The sequence below is a fragment of the Herpailurus yagouaroundi genome, unplaced genomic scaffold (genome assembly GCF_014898765.1).
Source record: "Herpailurus yagouaroundi ecotype Mexico unplaced genomic scaffold, PumYag 166, whole genome shotgun sequence".
NCBI classification, from domain to species: Eukaryota; Metazoa; Chordata; class Mammalia; order Carnivora; family Felidae; genus Herpailurus; species Herpailurus yagouaroundi.
Genome location: NW_024412407.1, coordinates 35,373,046 through 35,391,345, shown reverse-complemented (window position 1 = coordinate 35,391,345; position 18,300 = coordinate 35,373,046). Strand labels below are relative to the sequence as shown.

General features: G+C 40.7%; 1 protein-coding gene across 1 annotated transcript in view; it reads right to left on the bottom strand.

Moving 5' to 3' along the window:
- The window catches only part of DUSP16 (dual specificity phosphatase 16), a 90,329-nt gene that overhangs the window by 27,616 nt on the left and 44,413 nt on the right, over positions 1–18,300 (bottom strand). The window contains exons 4-5 of the mRNA XM_040488896.1: positions 16,965–17,558; positions 15,879–16,017 (exon numbers count right to left, since the gene is read on the bottom strand). Of these exons, the coding sequence (XP_040344830.1) occupies positions 15,879–16,017; positions 16,965–17,192 (367 nt within the window). The 5' untranslated portion in view covers positions 17,193–17,558. The remainder of the gene's footprint in view (positions 1–15,878; positions 16,018–16,964; positions 17,559–18,300) is intronic.

Below are 18,300 nucleotides of genomic sequence, written 5' to 3'. Positions count from 1 at the left end.
AGTGGTGACAGACCCTAATTTCTTAGGGTACATGAAGGCCTTGTGGCAAGATTCCTACACCCAGAAGAATCCCGTTTTTCCTAGTCCAGTCCTTACTATGATCTGCTCTGTGACCTTCATTAAATCACCATCTTGCCATTTCTTAATGACAAGACATCTACCCAACCATTGGAGGCACCCTCACCCCCTCTGAAAAAGAAAAAATGAATATGGTCTTCCCTGGGTTTTCCAATATAAATATTCCTTGCTATTCAAATCCAAACCCAGAATCTAAAGATTCTGGTAAATTTTCAGAGAAATCTTCTGCTAGCCAAACCCTCATTACTCACCAAGTTCAAAGTCAGGAAGCAAAGAGATTTGGATCACAGGAAATACTTGTATATTTTTAGTACGATTTAATTAAAAAACAATTAACATGTTATTAGGACAGGGCAGCCCCACTTTTACCTCTTTAATCAAGCCCTAAACAAGATCTTAAAATCTCACTGAACATTTATCTCCAGTTCTTTGAGTTACATTCTGTTAGTCTTTAGTCCACTTCCAGAAGCAACTAAAACATGTCCTCAAAAACTGCAGACGTGCAGGGAGCTAGGAGGGGAGAGTATGTCATCCCTTATTATCCCCTGCAGTATGTTCAACTGAAGTAGAATCTGCTGGACTCCTGTGTCTACTGTCTGTACTCAGTACAGGTTCCACAATGCAGCAAGCTAGGATGGCAAGGGGCCTGTGACAGCTATGGTACCCGCAAAATGCTCAAGTGTCATTCCTAGCCTCCACCTAAGTGTCTGTGCAGTTTTTACTCATCAGCAGTTCTTAAGGTAACCTGATGGAAAGGTAGGCAGTTCCATTACAGAAATCCCATACTCCTTCACGTGATAGATGAGGCCCTCAGGACGTGTTCCTGCATAGTTCCATGGCTTCATTACTTACCATTTCCAAGCCACCAGCTACACAAAACCCACTTTCATTTCACACTCTGATGCTGTTCTCTTATTCAGGATTATCACCACCACTACCATGCCCTGTGCATGCACACGCAGCAAGCAAAACACAGACAAGCCCCAAGACTGACGGCAGAGAAAGAGCACAGGCTGAGTTCAGATACATTTAGGACCCAGCCTCACCTGGGAGGCCTTCCTCCACCCTGGATCTGCAGCTATTTGTTTAGCTACGTCTTGTTAGGATTCGCCAGAGACACAAAGCGAAAAAAGCAATGCTCTAAGGTTACATTTCCCAAAGTGTGCTCCAAAGCACTAGGGTCCTACAGGAAGTTGACAGACAAGATACTGGTCCAAAGAGTAAGAGAAATACTGCGTATCATATTTCCCTGGGAGAATCACAGCACATATTAGCATATTAAAGACTCCAAGGAAATGAGCTCAAATAAGTTTCCCAAATCATTCCCCCCACTGCCTAAAATCTATTTATAGTAACGGCAACTCACAGTTGAGGAAATGTTACACAAGGGCCATTGCAAGTACTGAAATGGAGCCAGTCACAATTCCTACACCTATGCTCATAGAGCATAACCCACAGGGAACCTCAAGAAAGCAGTCAACCTACCTTGGCCTATGTATAAGAGTGTCACTGATTAGTATTTAGAATTTGTTTCTGTTAGTGTTCTGTCCCTTTTCAGTCTAAGTGCATAACACAGTTATTTAAGGTGAGGTGTGTTGTTTTTTTTTCCCCCCCGAAAGTAGTTCTTCTAACAGTAAGTGTTAAAGGGTCTCATCGTTCTTTATCTACCTTACATCTACCCAACATAATAACTGACAGGCACTATTCTGATTACAATTTAATTGTAGGAGTTTAAATATTAATAAGCTTCTGTTAACTTCTCTGGGTCCGGTATTTCTCCACAGAGCCGTTCTCAGATTTTTTTTCTATCGTGGCTCTAATACAGTTCATGTAACAGCCTCTCATTTAAATCTAACAGAACAATATTTCAGTAAATATTCTCAGAGAAAAGAGAAACAATCCAAGGAAACTCCAGTTGAATTCCATTTTAAATTTATAAGTAATCAGATAAACAAATAATACAAGTAATCAAAGAATTACTTAACAATAATTGTTAATGTTAGCAAACACTAATGTTTGGTAAGCGACAAACATTGCTCTAAGCACTTTAAAAGTATTTATTCAATCTTTGTAACTATGAGGTAGGTGCTATCATTATTCCTATTTTACAAATAAGAAAACAGAGATTCAGAAAAACATAGGGTAATAACTGGCAGAATTAGGATATGAGCCCCAGCAGTCTGGCCCTAGAGACTATACACTCAATGGCTGTGCTATATCATCACTTCTCCAAATACTATGAGATTAACTCCCTCTTAGGATACGGGGACAGCCTTGCTGATTTCTATGGGGTCCTGCCCTCACTAGCCGTGACCAGTCAAGTCTCAATACCAGGCTGAAAATGGCCATGGGCCTCTCCCAAACTGATGGCAGAGCCTCATTTCCCCAAAGCTACCTGGTTCAAAAGCTTCAGTGTGGGAGAAAAAAAAAAGGCAAGAGGTCTGACATAACCAGAGACACAAGAAACTCTAAATGCACTTTGCATGAAACCAGTAACAGAATTGACAGATGAATTAGTTAAAGTATAAATACAGTCACTGGTTTGTTCAGGATCACAGTGTGCAAGGTGGTTGTGAAACTGAAAGCTGTCTTGAGGACTTTCAGGCCATCCTCCACAAAGCAACTCTCAGAGGGGACGCAATTTGGCAAAAACCACAGAGTCAGTCACTGTTGGCTGTTTGAGGTCCGGCCTTATCACTAATTACTACCATGATCCTAAATCACTTTTAACTTTTGAGTATCGCAAAAGTGAGTGTGGCTCTAGAAAATTCAAGAGAACAGAAATAAGAGCAGGAAACCAGTTTTTAACCTCAAAACAAGACAAAAAAGCCAAACAAAAACAGCATTTACACACGGTAAGAACACATTATAAAACAAAAAGAAATCTTTTTTACCTATCTTTTCAATGAATCTCTGGCACAAACCTGAATAGCCTTAAAATACTGAACAGATTTCACTAAAATCAGAGCATACAGTGCTCAGTCTTGACTGAGATGTCCCAAACCATAGTCGCTTCCAGAAAACACGACCTGAGCCAAAGAGTACATTTTCCCTGATCTTTATCTAGGACAATGTTCCACTCTGCTAACACCCTCCTTCATTGACAGTTTTTTCCATTCAATGACCTTTCATTCATCGTTGTACTCTAGTGACCTCAGTTTCATTTCATTAATTAACAACAGATGAGACACTGCCTGATTTCCCCGAACTCTTGAAAAACTATCTGTGGCCTCATCAGCAACTCAGTTTTGAAATATGTCTAAAATGTCCTTCTTCCTCTTACAAACCAGATCTAATAGGAAGAAAAATACAATTCATCTACTCAAACTTTTCGTTACAAATGGCTGACAGATACAAAACCCATCTTATTGGCCCTGTCACAACCCTCCATGGTCCCACAGACTCCATGTTAGATTCCATTACAAGAAGATGCAACATTGACACATTATCCTCCTCTGTTGAAAATGTTTTAAAATACCTTTTAAAGTTGTTAAGGATTTAACTCACCATCCAATCTCACCAAATTTCTATCCCTAGATTTTACATTATCACCTGGGAATGTAGAAAATGGAAAGTCGTATAATCCATATGAGCTTCCCTAAGACAGACCTGAGTCTGAATGGTGGCTTCCACTCTTCCCTGTATGCTGGAACACTTGTTTTTAAGAGAAAGGAAGACATAAGGGGCGCCTGGGTGGCTTGGTTGGTTGAGTGTCCGAATTTGGCTCAGGTCACGATCTCACGGTTTGTGAGTTCAGGCCCCACATCGGGCTCTGTGCTGACAGCTTGGAGCCTGGAGCCTGCTTTGGATTCTGTGTCTCCCTCTCTCTCTCTGCCACCCCCCCCCCCCAAGCTCATGCTTGCACTCTGTCTCTGTCAAAAATAAATAAACTTAAAAAAAAAAAAAAAAAAAAAAAGAGGAAGGAAGACATTCATGCAGATGCACCTGGCCTGCAGAGAAACGCAGACAAGGAGACCAGAGGGTAGACATGCAGATTTGGACGCTACAGATCTGGATGGACAGGCAGTCAAACTACAATTTCTGTTAGTCTTCCACAAGTCCAGCCAGTAGAATGTAGGTTTATACATAAAAATGTACACGTTACTTTGGACACAGAAAACATCTGGTGTAGCTTAAAGGCATTCATAATTATGTATCACCTTATTCTAATTCAGCCAAAAAAACTTCTTCCTTAAGTGACCTACCTCCACAATTCTAGTCACAAATACCATGTAAAAAGTCAATGTGAACTATCATTTAATTTTCAGAGAAGAAAAAAATCTGCCAAGTAAAATAAAATACATATAATAACTCTACTAAACAATTCCAATTAGTCACTCTTTTCTCTTCCCTCTGACCCTTACCACCAGTTATAAATCACAGTTTTTTTCTTAACAAGGAATATTTGTAATAAAACAAAAGTAGCACTTTACTACAGCTTAGTGATGTTACATAAATGTTTAAGCCTCAAATTCTAAAAATGGATTCCCTAGTCTTTCTAACTAGAGATGAACGTCAATTCCATTACTGTTAAGAGCGTTCCCTGCAGGGAGAAAGGCAGGACTTCTTCACTTCCGGCCACTCATTAGAGCACTATCAGCAGAGCCGCCCAGGGTGGGAAGAGTTACAGGCAGCTCCCTCTCATATTCTGAATGGATTCCACAGCTCTACATAGAAACAGTGCTTATACAAAGCTCTACTTCAAGACAGACTTTTCTAAAAAATCAATGCAAATTAATTTTTATATTAAATTTTCACAGTTTATATAGCTTCAGTTTTTAAATATAGTCTTCATGTAGTTCAACATTTGTAAAACAAAGACTCCATTTTTGTGACATAATACAACCCATTCACTTCCTTATTCCAGAATGCATATGAAGGATTTAAGTAAAGTATACCTGCACCCGTAGAGAACATTTCTCTCCGTACTGAAAATAAAATCTGCTACTTTGCTATTGCACAAAGTAGGCAACGCTAATATTAAAAACTAAATTGCTGGGGCTCCTGGGTGGCTCAGTTGGTTAAACATCCAACTTCAGCTCAGATCATGATCTCCAGGCTCGTGAGTTCAAGCCCTGCATCAGGCTCTGTGCTGACAGCTCAGAGCCTGGAGCCTGCTTTGGATTCTGTCTCCCTCTCTCTCCACCCCTCCCCCACTCACTCTGTCTCTCTCTCTCTCTCAAAAATAAACACTAAAAAAAATTATAAAAAAAATTATAAAAAAAATTAAATTGCTGAAATGTATGTTTCAATTGTTGGTTATTTTGATAATAAATATACATTTCACTTCACAGTGAAGTGACTGATTCAGGCAAACTTTGTTCTCTAGCCACTCACAAAAAGACTCAATTCTTCCAGGGTCAGCAGACTATACACACGGAGAGTTGAAGCTAGTTAACTAAAATGAACAAGAAAATGAAGGCACCATAATTTCACACCCCTAAAGAAAGCAAACAATAATAAGTAGCTGTACTATTCCAATGTATATGGGTTCGTCTGAGTAAGCCAAGCCACACATGATTGATAAAGCATTTCTGAGAGGGTAGAGACCATGGCATATTTTTCTGAACAACCTTAGCAACATTCCTTCTTTGTCTTATTTAGCCAATCCTCCATGGAGCAGCACTGACGAGAAAAATCCCTAAATAATAATATAAGGCATTAACTTTAAGCTCTTATCCCATTCACTCTGTGTCCACCAGAGCACAGACCAAGAGGAAAGCAGACAGGTACGCACTGCTGTGGAGACCATCCAGGAAGCCCAAGAAGTAGCCTACGTCTCACAAAACTTGCCCATAAATGACACCTCCAAAAAAGCTTACTCTGCATCACTCTATCACCTCACCCAATCAGGGAATGAAAGATTCTATCTAATCTAATTTGGGGATTAATACACTTATCGCCTAGACAAAAAAAGAATTTTAAAGTTTCAAAGTACTAGCAGGAAAAAAAAAACCCAAATACTATAATAATGCAATTCTTTTGATTCAGAATGTCTAGATCTCATTATTCCCCAAGATCTAGATCTAGATCAATTAGCAAAATTCAGAAGTATTGTTTAGTAAAGAACTCTCAGAAGATGTAGAGTGATACCTATTTTACTGATCTTTCAAATTGGCAATAGAGAGCCACACCCAGAAACTCCTCTTAAAACACCCATGACACACAGCGAGGACTCCTAATAAATGCCCTCAAACAAACAAAGATTTTTCTAAAGAGTGCAACCAGAATAACCAAACAAAAGGAATATGGCCAGAATCCACCACTCACTGAGTAAAATCAACAAGTTCTGTAAGAGGGAAGCCAGATTCACAGAGGCAGCCCTGACTGATCCTGCAGTAATGTTAAGGGATGAAGACAACGGCTAGCAAGCAGTGTCCGGGGACTTCCCGAGAAGTAAGAATTTAGGATGCCTCGTCAGCATGGATAGGAAGGTTATTTAAGAAACTGTATTTGCTCATTTCACCTGAAAATAAAGATCTCCAAGTTTGTATTGTTTGATGTCCCCAAATCCAATCTAACACTTTCAACTCCCTTTGGTCATGTTTACTTGAAAGACTTACTAACACCTTTAAAATAAAGTCAAAGCCAACACCTCCCTCTCTTTCCTTCTGCATCCCCATCCATGGTAGCCTCAGCCTCCTGGTCAGCTCAGCAACATCCAGTTGCTATGCCAACACACTGACTTTCCTTTCAGTCTCTCCTACTGTCCTGCCTTTCCATTCTCCTGCCGCCCCCTGGTCCAGGACCTTCATACCTCACTCAGATAAATTCAGTAACAGCTCTCTCTCTGATCCACTTGTTCTGTTCCCAACTCATGTCCAATCTGCTGCCAGATGAAGCATCTTAAAATAAAGTTTTGATGTAATCTCTGCTCCCAAATACCCACAGGATAAAATCTACGATTGTGAGCAGACATTCAAGACGTTTCCTAATCTAATCCCAATCTATTGTCCAATCTGATTTTCCATGCCACCACCCTACATGTAAAAGGAAAAATCAGTCTTCTCTTTTCCTAACACACCTTTGTTTTCCAATCTTGAGCCTTTGGCAATCCAGTCTCCCCAATCCATTTTGTATTTCCTTCCAAACCATAGGCTAACCCAGGTCATACCTCTTCTACAGAAGTCTACCAAGGATTTTTTTTTTTTTTTTACCATAACTAATAAAATACATTTCACATCAAAACCTTCTGAACACACAGGTGACACCAGTGGCAGCCAGACAGACACAGACAGACAGCTCTGACAGAGCTCTGGAGAGCTGGCCAGGGGTCTTAGGTTGATGCTGGGGGGCCAGGTCCCAGAAACAAATTTCAGGATGCTATCTTCCCTTACTGAGTTGCTCTCCAACAGCTTCAATACTCTTCTGTTGCTTAAAAAAAAAAAAAAAAAAAATCTTTCCTGACCAGTATATATAGGGTCCTGCCAACTTAGAAATTTCATAAAATTTATGGCAACCATCTGTCAGTAAGTATTTGCCACTGACTTGGTAAGTGTGAATTATCTTTGTGTGTGTGTGGTGACCTCTATTTCTCCAGCTTTACTACACTGTGAACTACTTGTGGATAAGAATTATGTCTCACACTCCTTTGTAATCCCCTCAGCATTTAGCACAGTGCTTGGCACATAACTGAAATTCAATAAATGTTTACTGAATCCTTCCTTGTTACAATGAATAGCTGTTGATGGACACAAGTCTTGTATATTTTTGGTGCTCAAAAGGATTTCCTGATTCCATTCAAAGCCTAAAGCTATGCTGGCATGGGCGGGGGCCCAGAATCTGCTTCCTATTCTTGGACCACAATGCCCTAGAAGACTCTCAGGGTGACAGAGGCAGCACAGGGCAAGAAAAACTTTTTTCTGCTACTACAGAAAAAAATGTAGAATCAATGAGTGCTACTCTGGTCATTGACAAGCAATACTGAATCCTTACTGTGCTTCCTCCATACCCAATCTTTAGTGTGCTTCTGACTCTACGTGAAAAGTAGAGAGAAAAAATTTTTTCTGATGTCCATAAGTGGCTCAGAACTCCATATGATCCAGAGAGACCAATCATACCTGCAGGGGTCAGAATTCCAATAATGACTTGGAAGGTCCAATAATACCCCCGGGCTCAGGGTATCAGGGCACGTCCCTTAGGAAATTAATCAGACGAACTACAATTAGGACCTAGATAAGGATGAAGTGGCTGCTGGGCAGGTTTTACAGTGATCATCAAAGCAATGGGTGAAGTGAGATTATAAATTGGGAGATAACTCTATGAGTCAAGAGGAAAAAGGGGTATGAGTCTGGTCTCAAGAGAATGACTCTTAAAAATCAAATTTGACTAACTTATAAACTGTCTATGAATCACCATATAACTCATCTCTCATGCCATTCTACATGAAGCTCCAAGCCTTCTGAGCTACCCTGTAGAAGGCTCTCCCAAGGACCACTTCTGTGTATTTCACTCTATCAACAGTCTTCTTGGCCAACTGCACAGCCTCCCTGGAGACTTCACAAAGTGGTCAGGAAGAAAGGGATATCTGTTCAGTCAACCAAACAACACTAGAGGCTACTGGAATCACACTTAAGTTAAAGAGATTTAGTGAGCACCTACTGTGAGCAGGACATGGCACTAGGTGAAACAGAGGCCCTTTCTGGAATGGAGAGTTTAGTGGGACAAACGCTAACCAAATAATTAGATGAATAATTAACTAATTATAGGCAGGTGGCCAAAGGAATGTGTATCACAGAGAAAACCAACTTTGCCCAGTGGCTAGGGAAGGCTTGACAAATACACTGACTCCAGCAGGAAATGTGAAGGGAGTGGAGGACAGGAGGAGAGGGTGTCTGCGAAGGCCCAGAGAGACTGCCACCGCAGGTTTACAGCACCTGAGAGGAGGCCTACAGAAGTGAGATGGAATGAGGACTTACATGGCATGAGATGAAGTTGGAGAGGCAGACAGGAGCAGCCATTACAGGGCCTTGTGAGTCAGTTATGGATTTGGGAATTTATATGAAAAGCAATGATGCATATTAGACCAGGGAGTTATATAAATCTGGATTACATTAAAATATAAAAGTACAACTTTGGCTCCACTGCGACTGAGGGATTCTGGGGGGCACAGCAGAGGACAGGAGAAGACTAGTTAAGAGGCTCTTGGAGCCCTCGGGGAGAGGGAAGTCTTGGCTTGAGAGCTGGTGGCAGAAGAGGAGGAGAGCAGATGCTCCGTGAGGTCAGAGGACCTGGTGAGTGAGAGGTGGCAGAGGCTGCAGCCAAATCCCTGAAGGCTCACACATTTGTCCTCCTGGTTTAAAGGGCTTGTGTCATTTGATTTCATTTTTTCTCAACTCTCACTTCTCCCCTTTGCAAAAGAAATCCACTCTAGTCCCCCCACTACCCTCTTCAAGTCGATGTTCAGTCCTGACATTTTGAATCATGTTTCTCCCCCCTCAATCAGAATGCCAGGGTCTGACCCCCACCAAATCTTACTCCTCTTCCCAGGTTCAACTACAATCCCATTGCCATAATCAAATCTTCCCCAACCTCCACAGATGACATTCCATCACCCCGATCACCACATCACATGGTACAGCGCATGATCATGTGCTCCTCTCTTTCACCTACTCTAGGCATGTTTCCCCAAATTAATCGTTAGGTTCTCAAGGGCAGGGCCGAGTCTTTTGCTTTTCTGGTAGCTCAGCCCTGGGCCCAAACTCAAAAGTGCCTGTGAAACACTGAGAAGTTAGACTGGATGAAAAGTCCTGGATCTGGCGCTTCTCCAGGGCCAGGGAAAATAGAGGCCACCAATGTCATCTAGGGTGCTGTCACTTGGCTTGTGCAAACTGTCAGGCTGAGTAACCAAGGAACTATCTTTTTTTAAAAAAGACACAGACATAGGCATCATGTCTTAGGCATGGTAGCTGGGCAGTGGCATAAACTGGCTTACCACACTGGCAGGCAGCAACTGCAGAAAGACAATCCAGTTTGGACCGCCTCACGCAAATGCAGGCTCAGAAGCTCAGCAACCAGTGGGCAAAATAGCACCTATACTTAGTCTATTTTCAGTGGCTCTCAGTCACTGCAGCTTTTTAAACTCAAGAACAGCCAGTTCCTGAGTAACTATAGTACTTTTCCTGAGATCCATTCATTTCAGTATTTTACCAACAACGGCAGGATTTGAAGTGTAGTGACTAAAGATTCTCCTCTCTAGACAAAAGGACCGAAGAAATGCCAAACTAGGTAACAGAACTGTGCACAGCAAAATCCGTAACCAGCAAGATAAGGCTTCCACTATACCTCCATTAGGAAGGACAGTAATTGATTCCATGAAACCAAAGCCATATGTTTATTATACAGATCTATTGACTGAATCCAGATCTCTGTTAAATTGAAAAACCATAGTGCCCAACACGTTTTTACTTACTCCTAGTTCTAATTAGACTAGCAAATCTAACTCAAAACAAAGAAATGTGTATTTGGCCTTTAACCAAAGCCAACATTAATCTGTGTTCAGAGACAAAATGTTTATAAAAGCCCTTAGCACTTTACTAACATTGTCCCTAACAGTAAATGCTTAATAAATGGTATCTTCTACCATTATTCAAGCTATATATACTTCAGCACAAAACAGAGTAGTTACACTTTTGATGATCCCCCTGCTAAAATAATGTAATGCTTTAAAAATTTCTATTTGGGTATATTTTTATACATTGCTTCATTCCATAAAATGTGAATAAGAATAGGACTCTGAAATCCACAAAAAGTCTGAGGAAGAGCTACCAATAAAAGAGCCTTTCAAGATAAGGCTGATCTGAAATGGGAGCCCCGATTCAGTTCAGCCTCCTGATGAAATTCCAGAAGACTCTGGAATTATTGCAGATATGGGCCTGGGGAACATAGTGAGAGTGAGAGCTTGGGAGACCCACTCAAGGCTCTGTTACTTTCCTCATTTGTAAATGAAAGGGCTGAAGTCCATGACTCCTTCATGGTGTTTTGCTGTAGGGCTGGTTATCCTGTGCCTCATCACAGGACAGGAAGGAGTGATGCAGAATTAATCAACTGTCATGGGCCCCTTTTGCTTTTACTCAGAATTACAACACAGAAGAAAGAGAAGGAAATAACAGAACCGTATTTCTCATCTGTAGGCTGATCTTTATTTGTACTAATGACCCATTTATTCTCTTTTCTCTATGTTACCAAGAAATGAAAGTCCAAATTCAGTATTTTTCCTTTTTTCCTTCTATATTTATGTTCAGTCTGGCACCCTCAGAAATATAATAGACAAAAAGCATGTAGAATAAAGTGATACACAGTGAATAAGTCCAAGACACAAGATTATTTTTTATTTTTTAAGTTTATTTTGTGAGAGACAGAGAGCGTGAGCTGGGGAGGGGCAGAGAGAGAGAAACAGAGAGACAGAGAATCCCAAGCAGGCCCTGTGCTGTCAGCCCGACAAGGGGCTCAAACTCATGAACCGTGAGACCATGACCTGAGCCGAAACCAAGAGTCATCGCTTAACAGACTGAGCCACGCAGGCAACCCCAATATTTTTTAAAGAAAACGAGTTTTCTGAACATTACCTACCAAGACCAAAAACTTGATTATTTGTTTTCTAACTCACAATGATAACAGTTTTTTAAAAAGACTGATATCGAAGATTTCATACGTGTTATTCCATATAAATCCTCCCAACGAGAATCCCCAGTTATAGTCATTTTTGTGAAACAAATGTTTATGTCACCCATTCTGTCACCCTATTAACTCAAATTCTTAAGTCTTATTTTTACAGATGGTTGTGGGAGGATACATGTATTTTTAAACTGTGCTTATTTAATAACTGACTTCAAAATTTTAAAAAAAATGGAAAAGATGGTTTTGTCACCATCTATCCAATGATGATGGAGAACTTCCCAAAGGGACCCAAATTCACTCTTTCTTACTAAGATGAGGCTGCTCCTGATAATCAAATTCTTTACTCCTCTGAGGGTAAAACAGTGCTATGGTTTGGCTTGGCTTGGTTACTGGGAGACTTCCCAATGGCTAAATAGATCAGTTTATATTTACCTTTAAGAATATATAGAAATTGGGGTGCCTGGGTGGCTTAGTCGGTTAAGAGTCCGACCTCAGCTCAGGTCATGATCTCGCAGTCTGTGAGTTCGAGCCCTGCGTCAGGCTCTGTGCTAACAGCTCGGAGCCTGGATCCTGCTTCAGATTCTGTGTCTCCCTCTCTCTCTGCCCCTCCCCTGCTCATGCTCTGTGTCTCTCTGTCTCAAAAATAAATAAAAACATTAAAATTTTTTTTAAAGAATATGTAGAAATTATCACAACCATTCTCAGCTCATACAGACTCAAGGACTTGTATCTTCCTATGAGTGGAGCTAGGTCTCCAGAGCTATTAGCTTTTTATTAAAGTTCAGTATTTAAGGATGACATAAAATTAGCACTGGCTCATCTCAGTATTTTTATTAACTCTTAAAATCGTATTTAAATCTACTTAAATAGATGAAAACACTTTCATATTACTTTTCTGTAACAGCTGTATGTTTGCTCTGAACAAATATACTTTGTAAATCATTTATTTCAAAACAATCTCAAGTTTTCACTACACTTCATATTGTCTCATGACTATTTAATAGAATCACTGATATTCTACACTAAGAAAATGAATCACGTGAAACAGAAATGATACAAACCTACATGTAAGCTAATTTAGATAACAAATATTTACTGAAAACTTAAGAAGTGCTGGGCCTCTTGGAGAACACAAAGATGAAAAAGACATAGTCCTCAGCTTGAAAAAGAATTCAGCAGGGGAGTTAAGCTAATAAATGAAAAAGATAAAGGATAACATAAGGTTTAAATAAGATTTTAAGATAATAATGGAAGATTTATGACAGGATAGCATATGGTTATCAAATGAATCATTTTGTTGACAGTACTGACTGGGCTTCTCAGAAGAAGGGAAAGCTGGTCAAGGTCCCCAGCCGAGGAGGCTGCAGATGTGGCCAATACAGGTAGAGTTCACTGAAGAACCAGGTTCCAAGTTTCAGGACTAGAAGCGTTGGCAAAATGGTCTCCCTGATAATCAGCTGCCCAAGAACCCCTTTCACCTGGCAGAAACAAGTTTAATAGTCTAGCCCCGTCCCCAAACAGGACCTGTTCCATGTTAAGGAATTAAGCCCATGCCAGTATAGCTTCCCCAAACCCAATCCGCATTTCCTTCAGTAATCCTGCACTTCTTTGTGTCTATATAACTAGGTCCTCTTGGTAAGTTTGGGTCTCCTCTTATTGGAGGGAGAGAGCACATAAAAATGCTTCATCTATCAGTTCTGTGGGGATGTCTTTTTGTTCCCCTTCTCCAAAGTAATTTTTTCCCAGGCAAGGTAGCTAGCCCTCTCTGAGAATATGAATGCAATTCAGGCCACATTTCTTTAAAGCATCTCACATCTGATACTTGCTTCCTGAATATCTCAGAGTAGCTAAAAGCTCTAGAATGATGGAGAAACCACTGCATCTTTCTATTACCACATCCACATGAGGTTGAAACTGTCTCCAACTGCTGGAAGCAACAGGGGCAGTTTGTAGTGAAAACTGTCTCCACCTACCGTGTCATTTTCTGTAGCACCTGTGAGAAGCTTGTGTGCTTTTCCAGTTAGGCAAGATATTTAAGAAACATCTGTCATTACGTCCTTCCAACCCACATCCCTGGAACATCCTATGAGCAGCTAGATGTTGGCAACACAACGGGCTGCCAACAATTGATGGCCATACCTTCCCAAGCATTTTCTTCCACTTCTGCCACTTTTCTGCCCACTCCTGTCACTAACCAAGGGAATTTCCAATTGGTCAGAGGCTTTTGGACAGCTGGAGGCTTTCAACCATTGAGAACCTTCTCTTAGGTTTCATAAGAGATCTGGCTGCTCACTCCCAAACAAGGCAATTCAGTCCCTGAAGCCACCTCCTGAACTAAAAGATACACAGGATTCTGGGGTGTGGATGGGAATATGGTGTCAGCAATACATTCAGTGTGGTTCTTGGTGCTGCCTGGATGGACTCTCATTGAGACCCAGGCAGCATTTCATGTATGATATGGGGATGTCAAGGTGTTCTGATCCAATGTGTCATTCCACATGTCCGTAGGGCTGATCTAGCCGATCGCACTGAGTCCTTTTTCTCCCTTGCCCAAGGAGTGCTCCTCCCACACCAACACACAACTGATAAGAACCTTCCCAGGTAACTAAGGAGTGTTCTTTGGTAAAGGGGAGAAAGGGTATTTAAGGAACTGAAACACCTGTGCTAGAAACTCAGTATGAGCTCACTCCTCCACAGGAGTGTCCATCTGGCCACGCTGTCAAGTCAGAGTCCCTCCATAGGGAAAGCGTCTCAAACAAGAGTGAGGCGCAGAGTGTCTTTCCCGGGAAGCACACAGTTGGTGTACCCTCTTTAAAGAATAACCCTGATCCCATTGGTAGGATTCCGAGGTAAAGTCCTCAGAGTGCCTACAAGAAGCATGAAAGGAGTTCCTAAACTCACCAGATGAGTTTAATGGAACTCCAATAACAGCTGTCATATTTACCACAGTTATATCCCAGTAAAAGAATGCACCCAGCAACAAGAGATAGAACCTAACATAATTCTCAGCCACGGAATTCTGAAAACTGCATTCCAAGACACACTGACTTCACGTAAGGAAACCAACAGAAAGATCAGGCAGAATCACAGCATAAGCGAAGGGTATGACAACGGATAATCTATGCCTGCTTTTTGAGACCTGAAGCAAGAGCTGAAGAGAGACAACTGGAGATATGGAAATCTCATCTAAAGCTTCACAGAGTTTAAGTGTTAACACACCGACAATGGATTCATCCTTTTCTCTGAAAACTGAAATGTTTACACTTCCAACAATCAACTGCCAACAAGTTCACGGTATCCTCCTTGCAACAAAAGACTCAAGATGTGAAAATGATAATATCTACCATATTTTATTTTCTTAGGTCACGTTTTTAAAATCAATCTTGCCTTTCACTGTGGCACAATCTGCAGGCCACAGCAGCTGTGTGTTCAAGGTCACTGTGCACGGTCAAACTGTATCCCCTGCTCTGAGCCAGTGTGAGTGACAGGCTTTGGTATGAGCACTCTGCTGTAGAATCAGTGAGATGGAACTCTCACACCGCCCCCCTTTAAGACAGACATAAAATACTTAGTTCTTCTCATGTATTTCATAAAACCATAAGCTTAGTATTTGCAAACTGAGACCTTTTCCAGTTGTAAAAATGAAAGAAAAATATGAAAGTAAATGGGTTTTTAAATTGTCCCCCTAATTATTAGAATAAATAGTCTACATTCTCCCCTCATTGTTCATAATGCCCAAGAACGGTGAGCTCATTGCTGGAGTCCACTTTAACTGTAAATGTTTAATAAGAGTTCAACCCTGTGAAACTCCTCTGCTTCTTGCCACAGGGGGCGGGAACTAAGAAGAGGAGCTGAGAGGTAGAGCATTTCGTGTTTTTAGATCCCAGGTGAATGGAAAAATCCCCCGGCTAAAAGCAGCACACCTGTCTATGTGACATTTCTAGCTCATAAATACCAAATGAAGAGGCATTTGAGCGAAGTAAAAAAATACACTGATGTGTATGCCACTAATGTGGAAGAATGACAATATTCAAGTTAAACAGAATAGTTATGTCAACTGGAATCTATAAATAAATCAGTTTACCCAATACATTCCCAGTTGTGATGACCTATCTTACGCTGAGCTCACTGCCAAGGCTCGGTGAGATGCGAAGTCCTTTCACTTCTGCCACAAACCTTACCTGCGAGCAGGTGAACGGAGCTGAAGCTCTTCTCCAGTTTACCCAGAAGTACAGTGAGAAAACAGTCTGAAGACAGAGAGGCAACATCTTGGGAGCTTTGATCATAAACCACAACCTTCTGACTGCAATCAATATCAACCTGCAATGCAAACGTGAGGCTGTTAGGAAGGCAGCTCCCACAATCCTCTGGTGCTGAAGCAGATAACTGTCTCCCGCTTTCAATTAATAATATGAATAAAAATGAGACGCAGTCAATTTTCTGGATAAACCTAGCATACAAATGGTAAGATACTTGTAAAAATCAACTTTTAAAAGGCAAAATTGATGTTAGGTGTGCTCCAAATGCCTTGGTTTAAAATCCTTAACACTGTAAAAGGCTAAAACTCATAAAACAGTATGTAAAATAAACATTAACAACCCTTGAACTAAAGAAACATTTAAAAACGTTTCTACAAAACAAATAAATCAGTTGTTTAGTAAAATTAAAACATGAACTCATTTTCATTCCTGAAGAAAAAAAACAGCTTTACCTACCATGAGGACGACATTTTGGTATCCCAGAAATACCTTCCTCGAAGATAACATCCCTAAATCTTAAACAATGGTGCCTTCCCTTCCCACAAATAAAGAGCACTTCTGATACAATTAGTTTCCACTTTCTTCCCGAGCACTCTTACAGAATGATCTCCTTTCAGTAAATTTGTAGATAATACAAAATAATGTATTAATTTAGTAACTTCTGATACACATATTATAAATTTTGTGTATTAAGTTACTAATAATATTGTGTATTAACTATAACTATTCATTAGTATTTAATTTTTTTAAAAGTTTAGCAAACCATTAATAGGAAAACACAGCATTTGACCAAATTAAAATAAGTTACCCTTTCTGTACAGTTTAGAAATATTCTGAAATGTGACAGCGTGGTTAGTAAATTACTTGGAGGTATCCCTTAGGTACCAAAGTTTAAAAACCAACCAAAACTCACTCAAATTACTTTTTCCCCTAAAAATGAGACTTCGTTTTACAATTATTCCTCATTCAGGGTGTCTATTTTAAAAAAGGAAAAAAGCAAACATTTACCTTATGTTTTGCTGAATGCTGGATGAGCTCTGTAATTAACACTTTGTCCTGTTGCAACCTTCGCTTCATAAGCTTGGAGCAGTTGATATTAATGGCTTCCAAAATGTGGGATGTATTGTATTCCACAAATGGCCGGCTATCAATTAGCAGCACTTTTTCCGTTCCACTTTCCAGCAGAGCCACCAACCTCTCAGTAACAATTTGAGTTCCAATCATCTCATGGGCCATGACAACAATAAGTCTTCTTTTCCCACCTCCTTCTTTAATTTGCCACGATGATGTAATGGTGGTGTGCTCAAAGGCTCAGCCACTCCATTGTACTAAAAATGTATGAGGTCAGGCTGGTGGTGACTGGCAAAAGGAGAGTTAAACCCATTTTCAGCAAGAGCCCTCCAAGTGAATGTCCCTTTCTCTTTCCCCGTTGATGTGCTCTTGCAAAGGACTCCTTCCACAAAGCAGCCCCTCACATTTGATTCATAAAGAGATGACTGGAATAACCATTCCACAACAAAAGATGCTTTGGGGCAGCCAGCGCATTACATCATTCTTTACCTTTGCTCCTCGCTCCAACAGCTTTACGCTGGACTGAAAATCCTACACGAAGACAGAGACAGAAAACAAAACATGGGGTCAAAAAAAAGAAAGAGCATCAGATTAGAGAGAGCGTATGATTCATAATATTTACTCCATTAATCTAATTCCATACTTGATGCACTGTTTCATTTGAACAAACAAAAAGGACAAACAGGAATGGCTCCGGAAAATCCCACTGATGGTAATTCACTTTTACATCAAAATATAAAAACCCAAAGAAGATAAAAGAAGACACAGTCATGAATTATAATGACCCGAGGCCCAGAACTACACGCCTGTAGCATGAGATTGAAAGAGCTATAAAAAGATGCTTGAAGTAGTATTTTTTCCAAATGGGTTTTATTTGCTTATTTCCTGAAAAGAGCACAAAGAACAGCCTATGACCAGGTGAGCAAGCCCATACTATCAGGACACATCTTTTCTGAAGGCTTCAGAACCTCTGTGACGGTAGGAGTGTGTGTACACGTGTGAACGCGCACAAACACACATGCACACGCGCACAAACACACACGCACGCGCGCGCGCGCACACACACACACACACCAGGGCACAACAGCAGCCCCTTTGAATTGCCCTGGGAAAACCTTTCATAAATTTCAGCTGCCTTTTAAGGAAAAGAAGGGACAAGAATGGCTGATATTCTTGTCATACCAACTGCTGAGCTAATTGCTGGGGGACTGTGATGTACCCAGCTCCAACTGAGACAGTCCCACAGCTATTTTGGCCCTGGTTGCTCCATCCC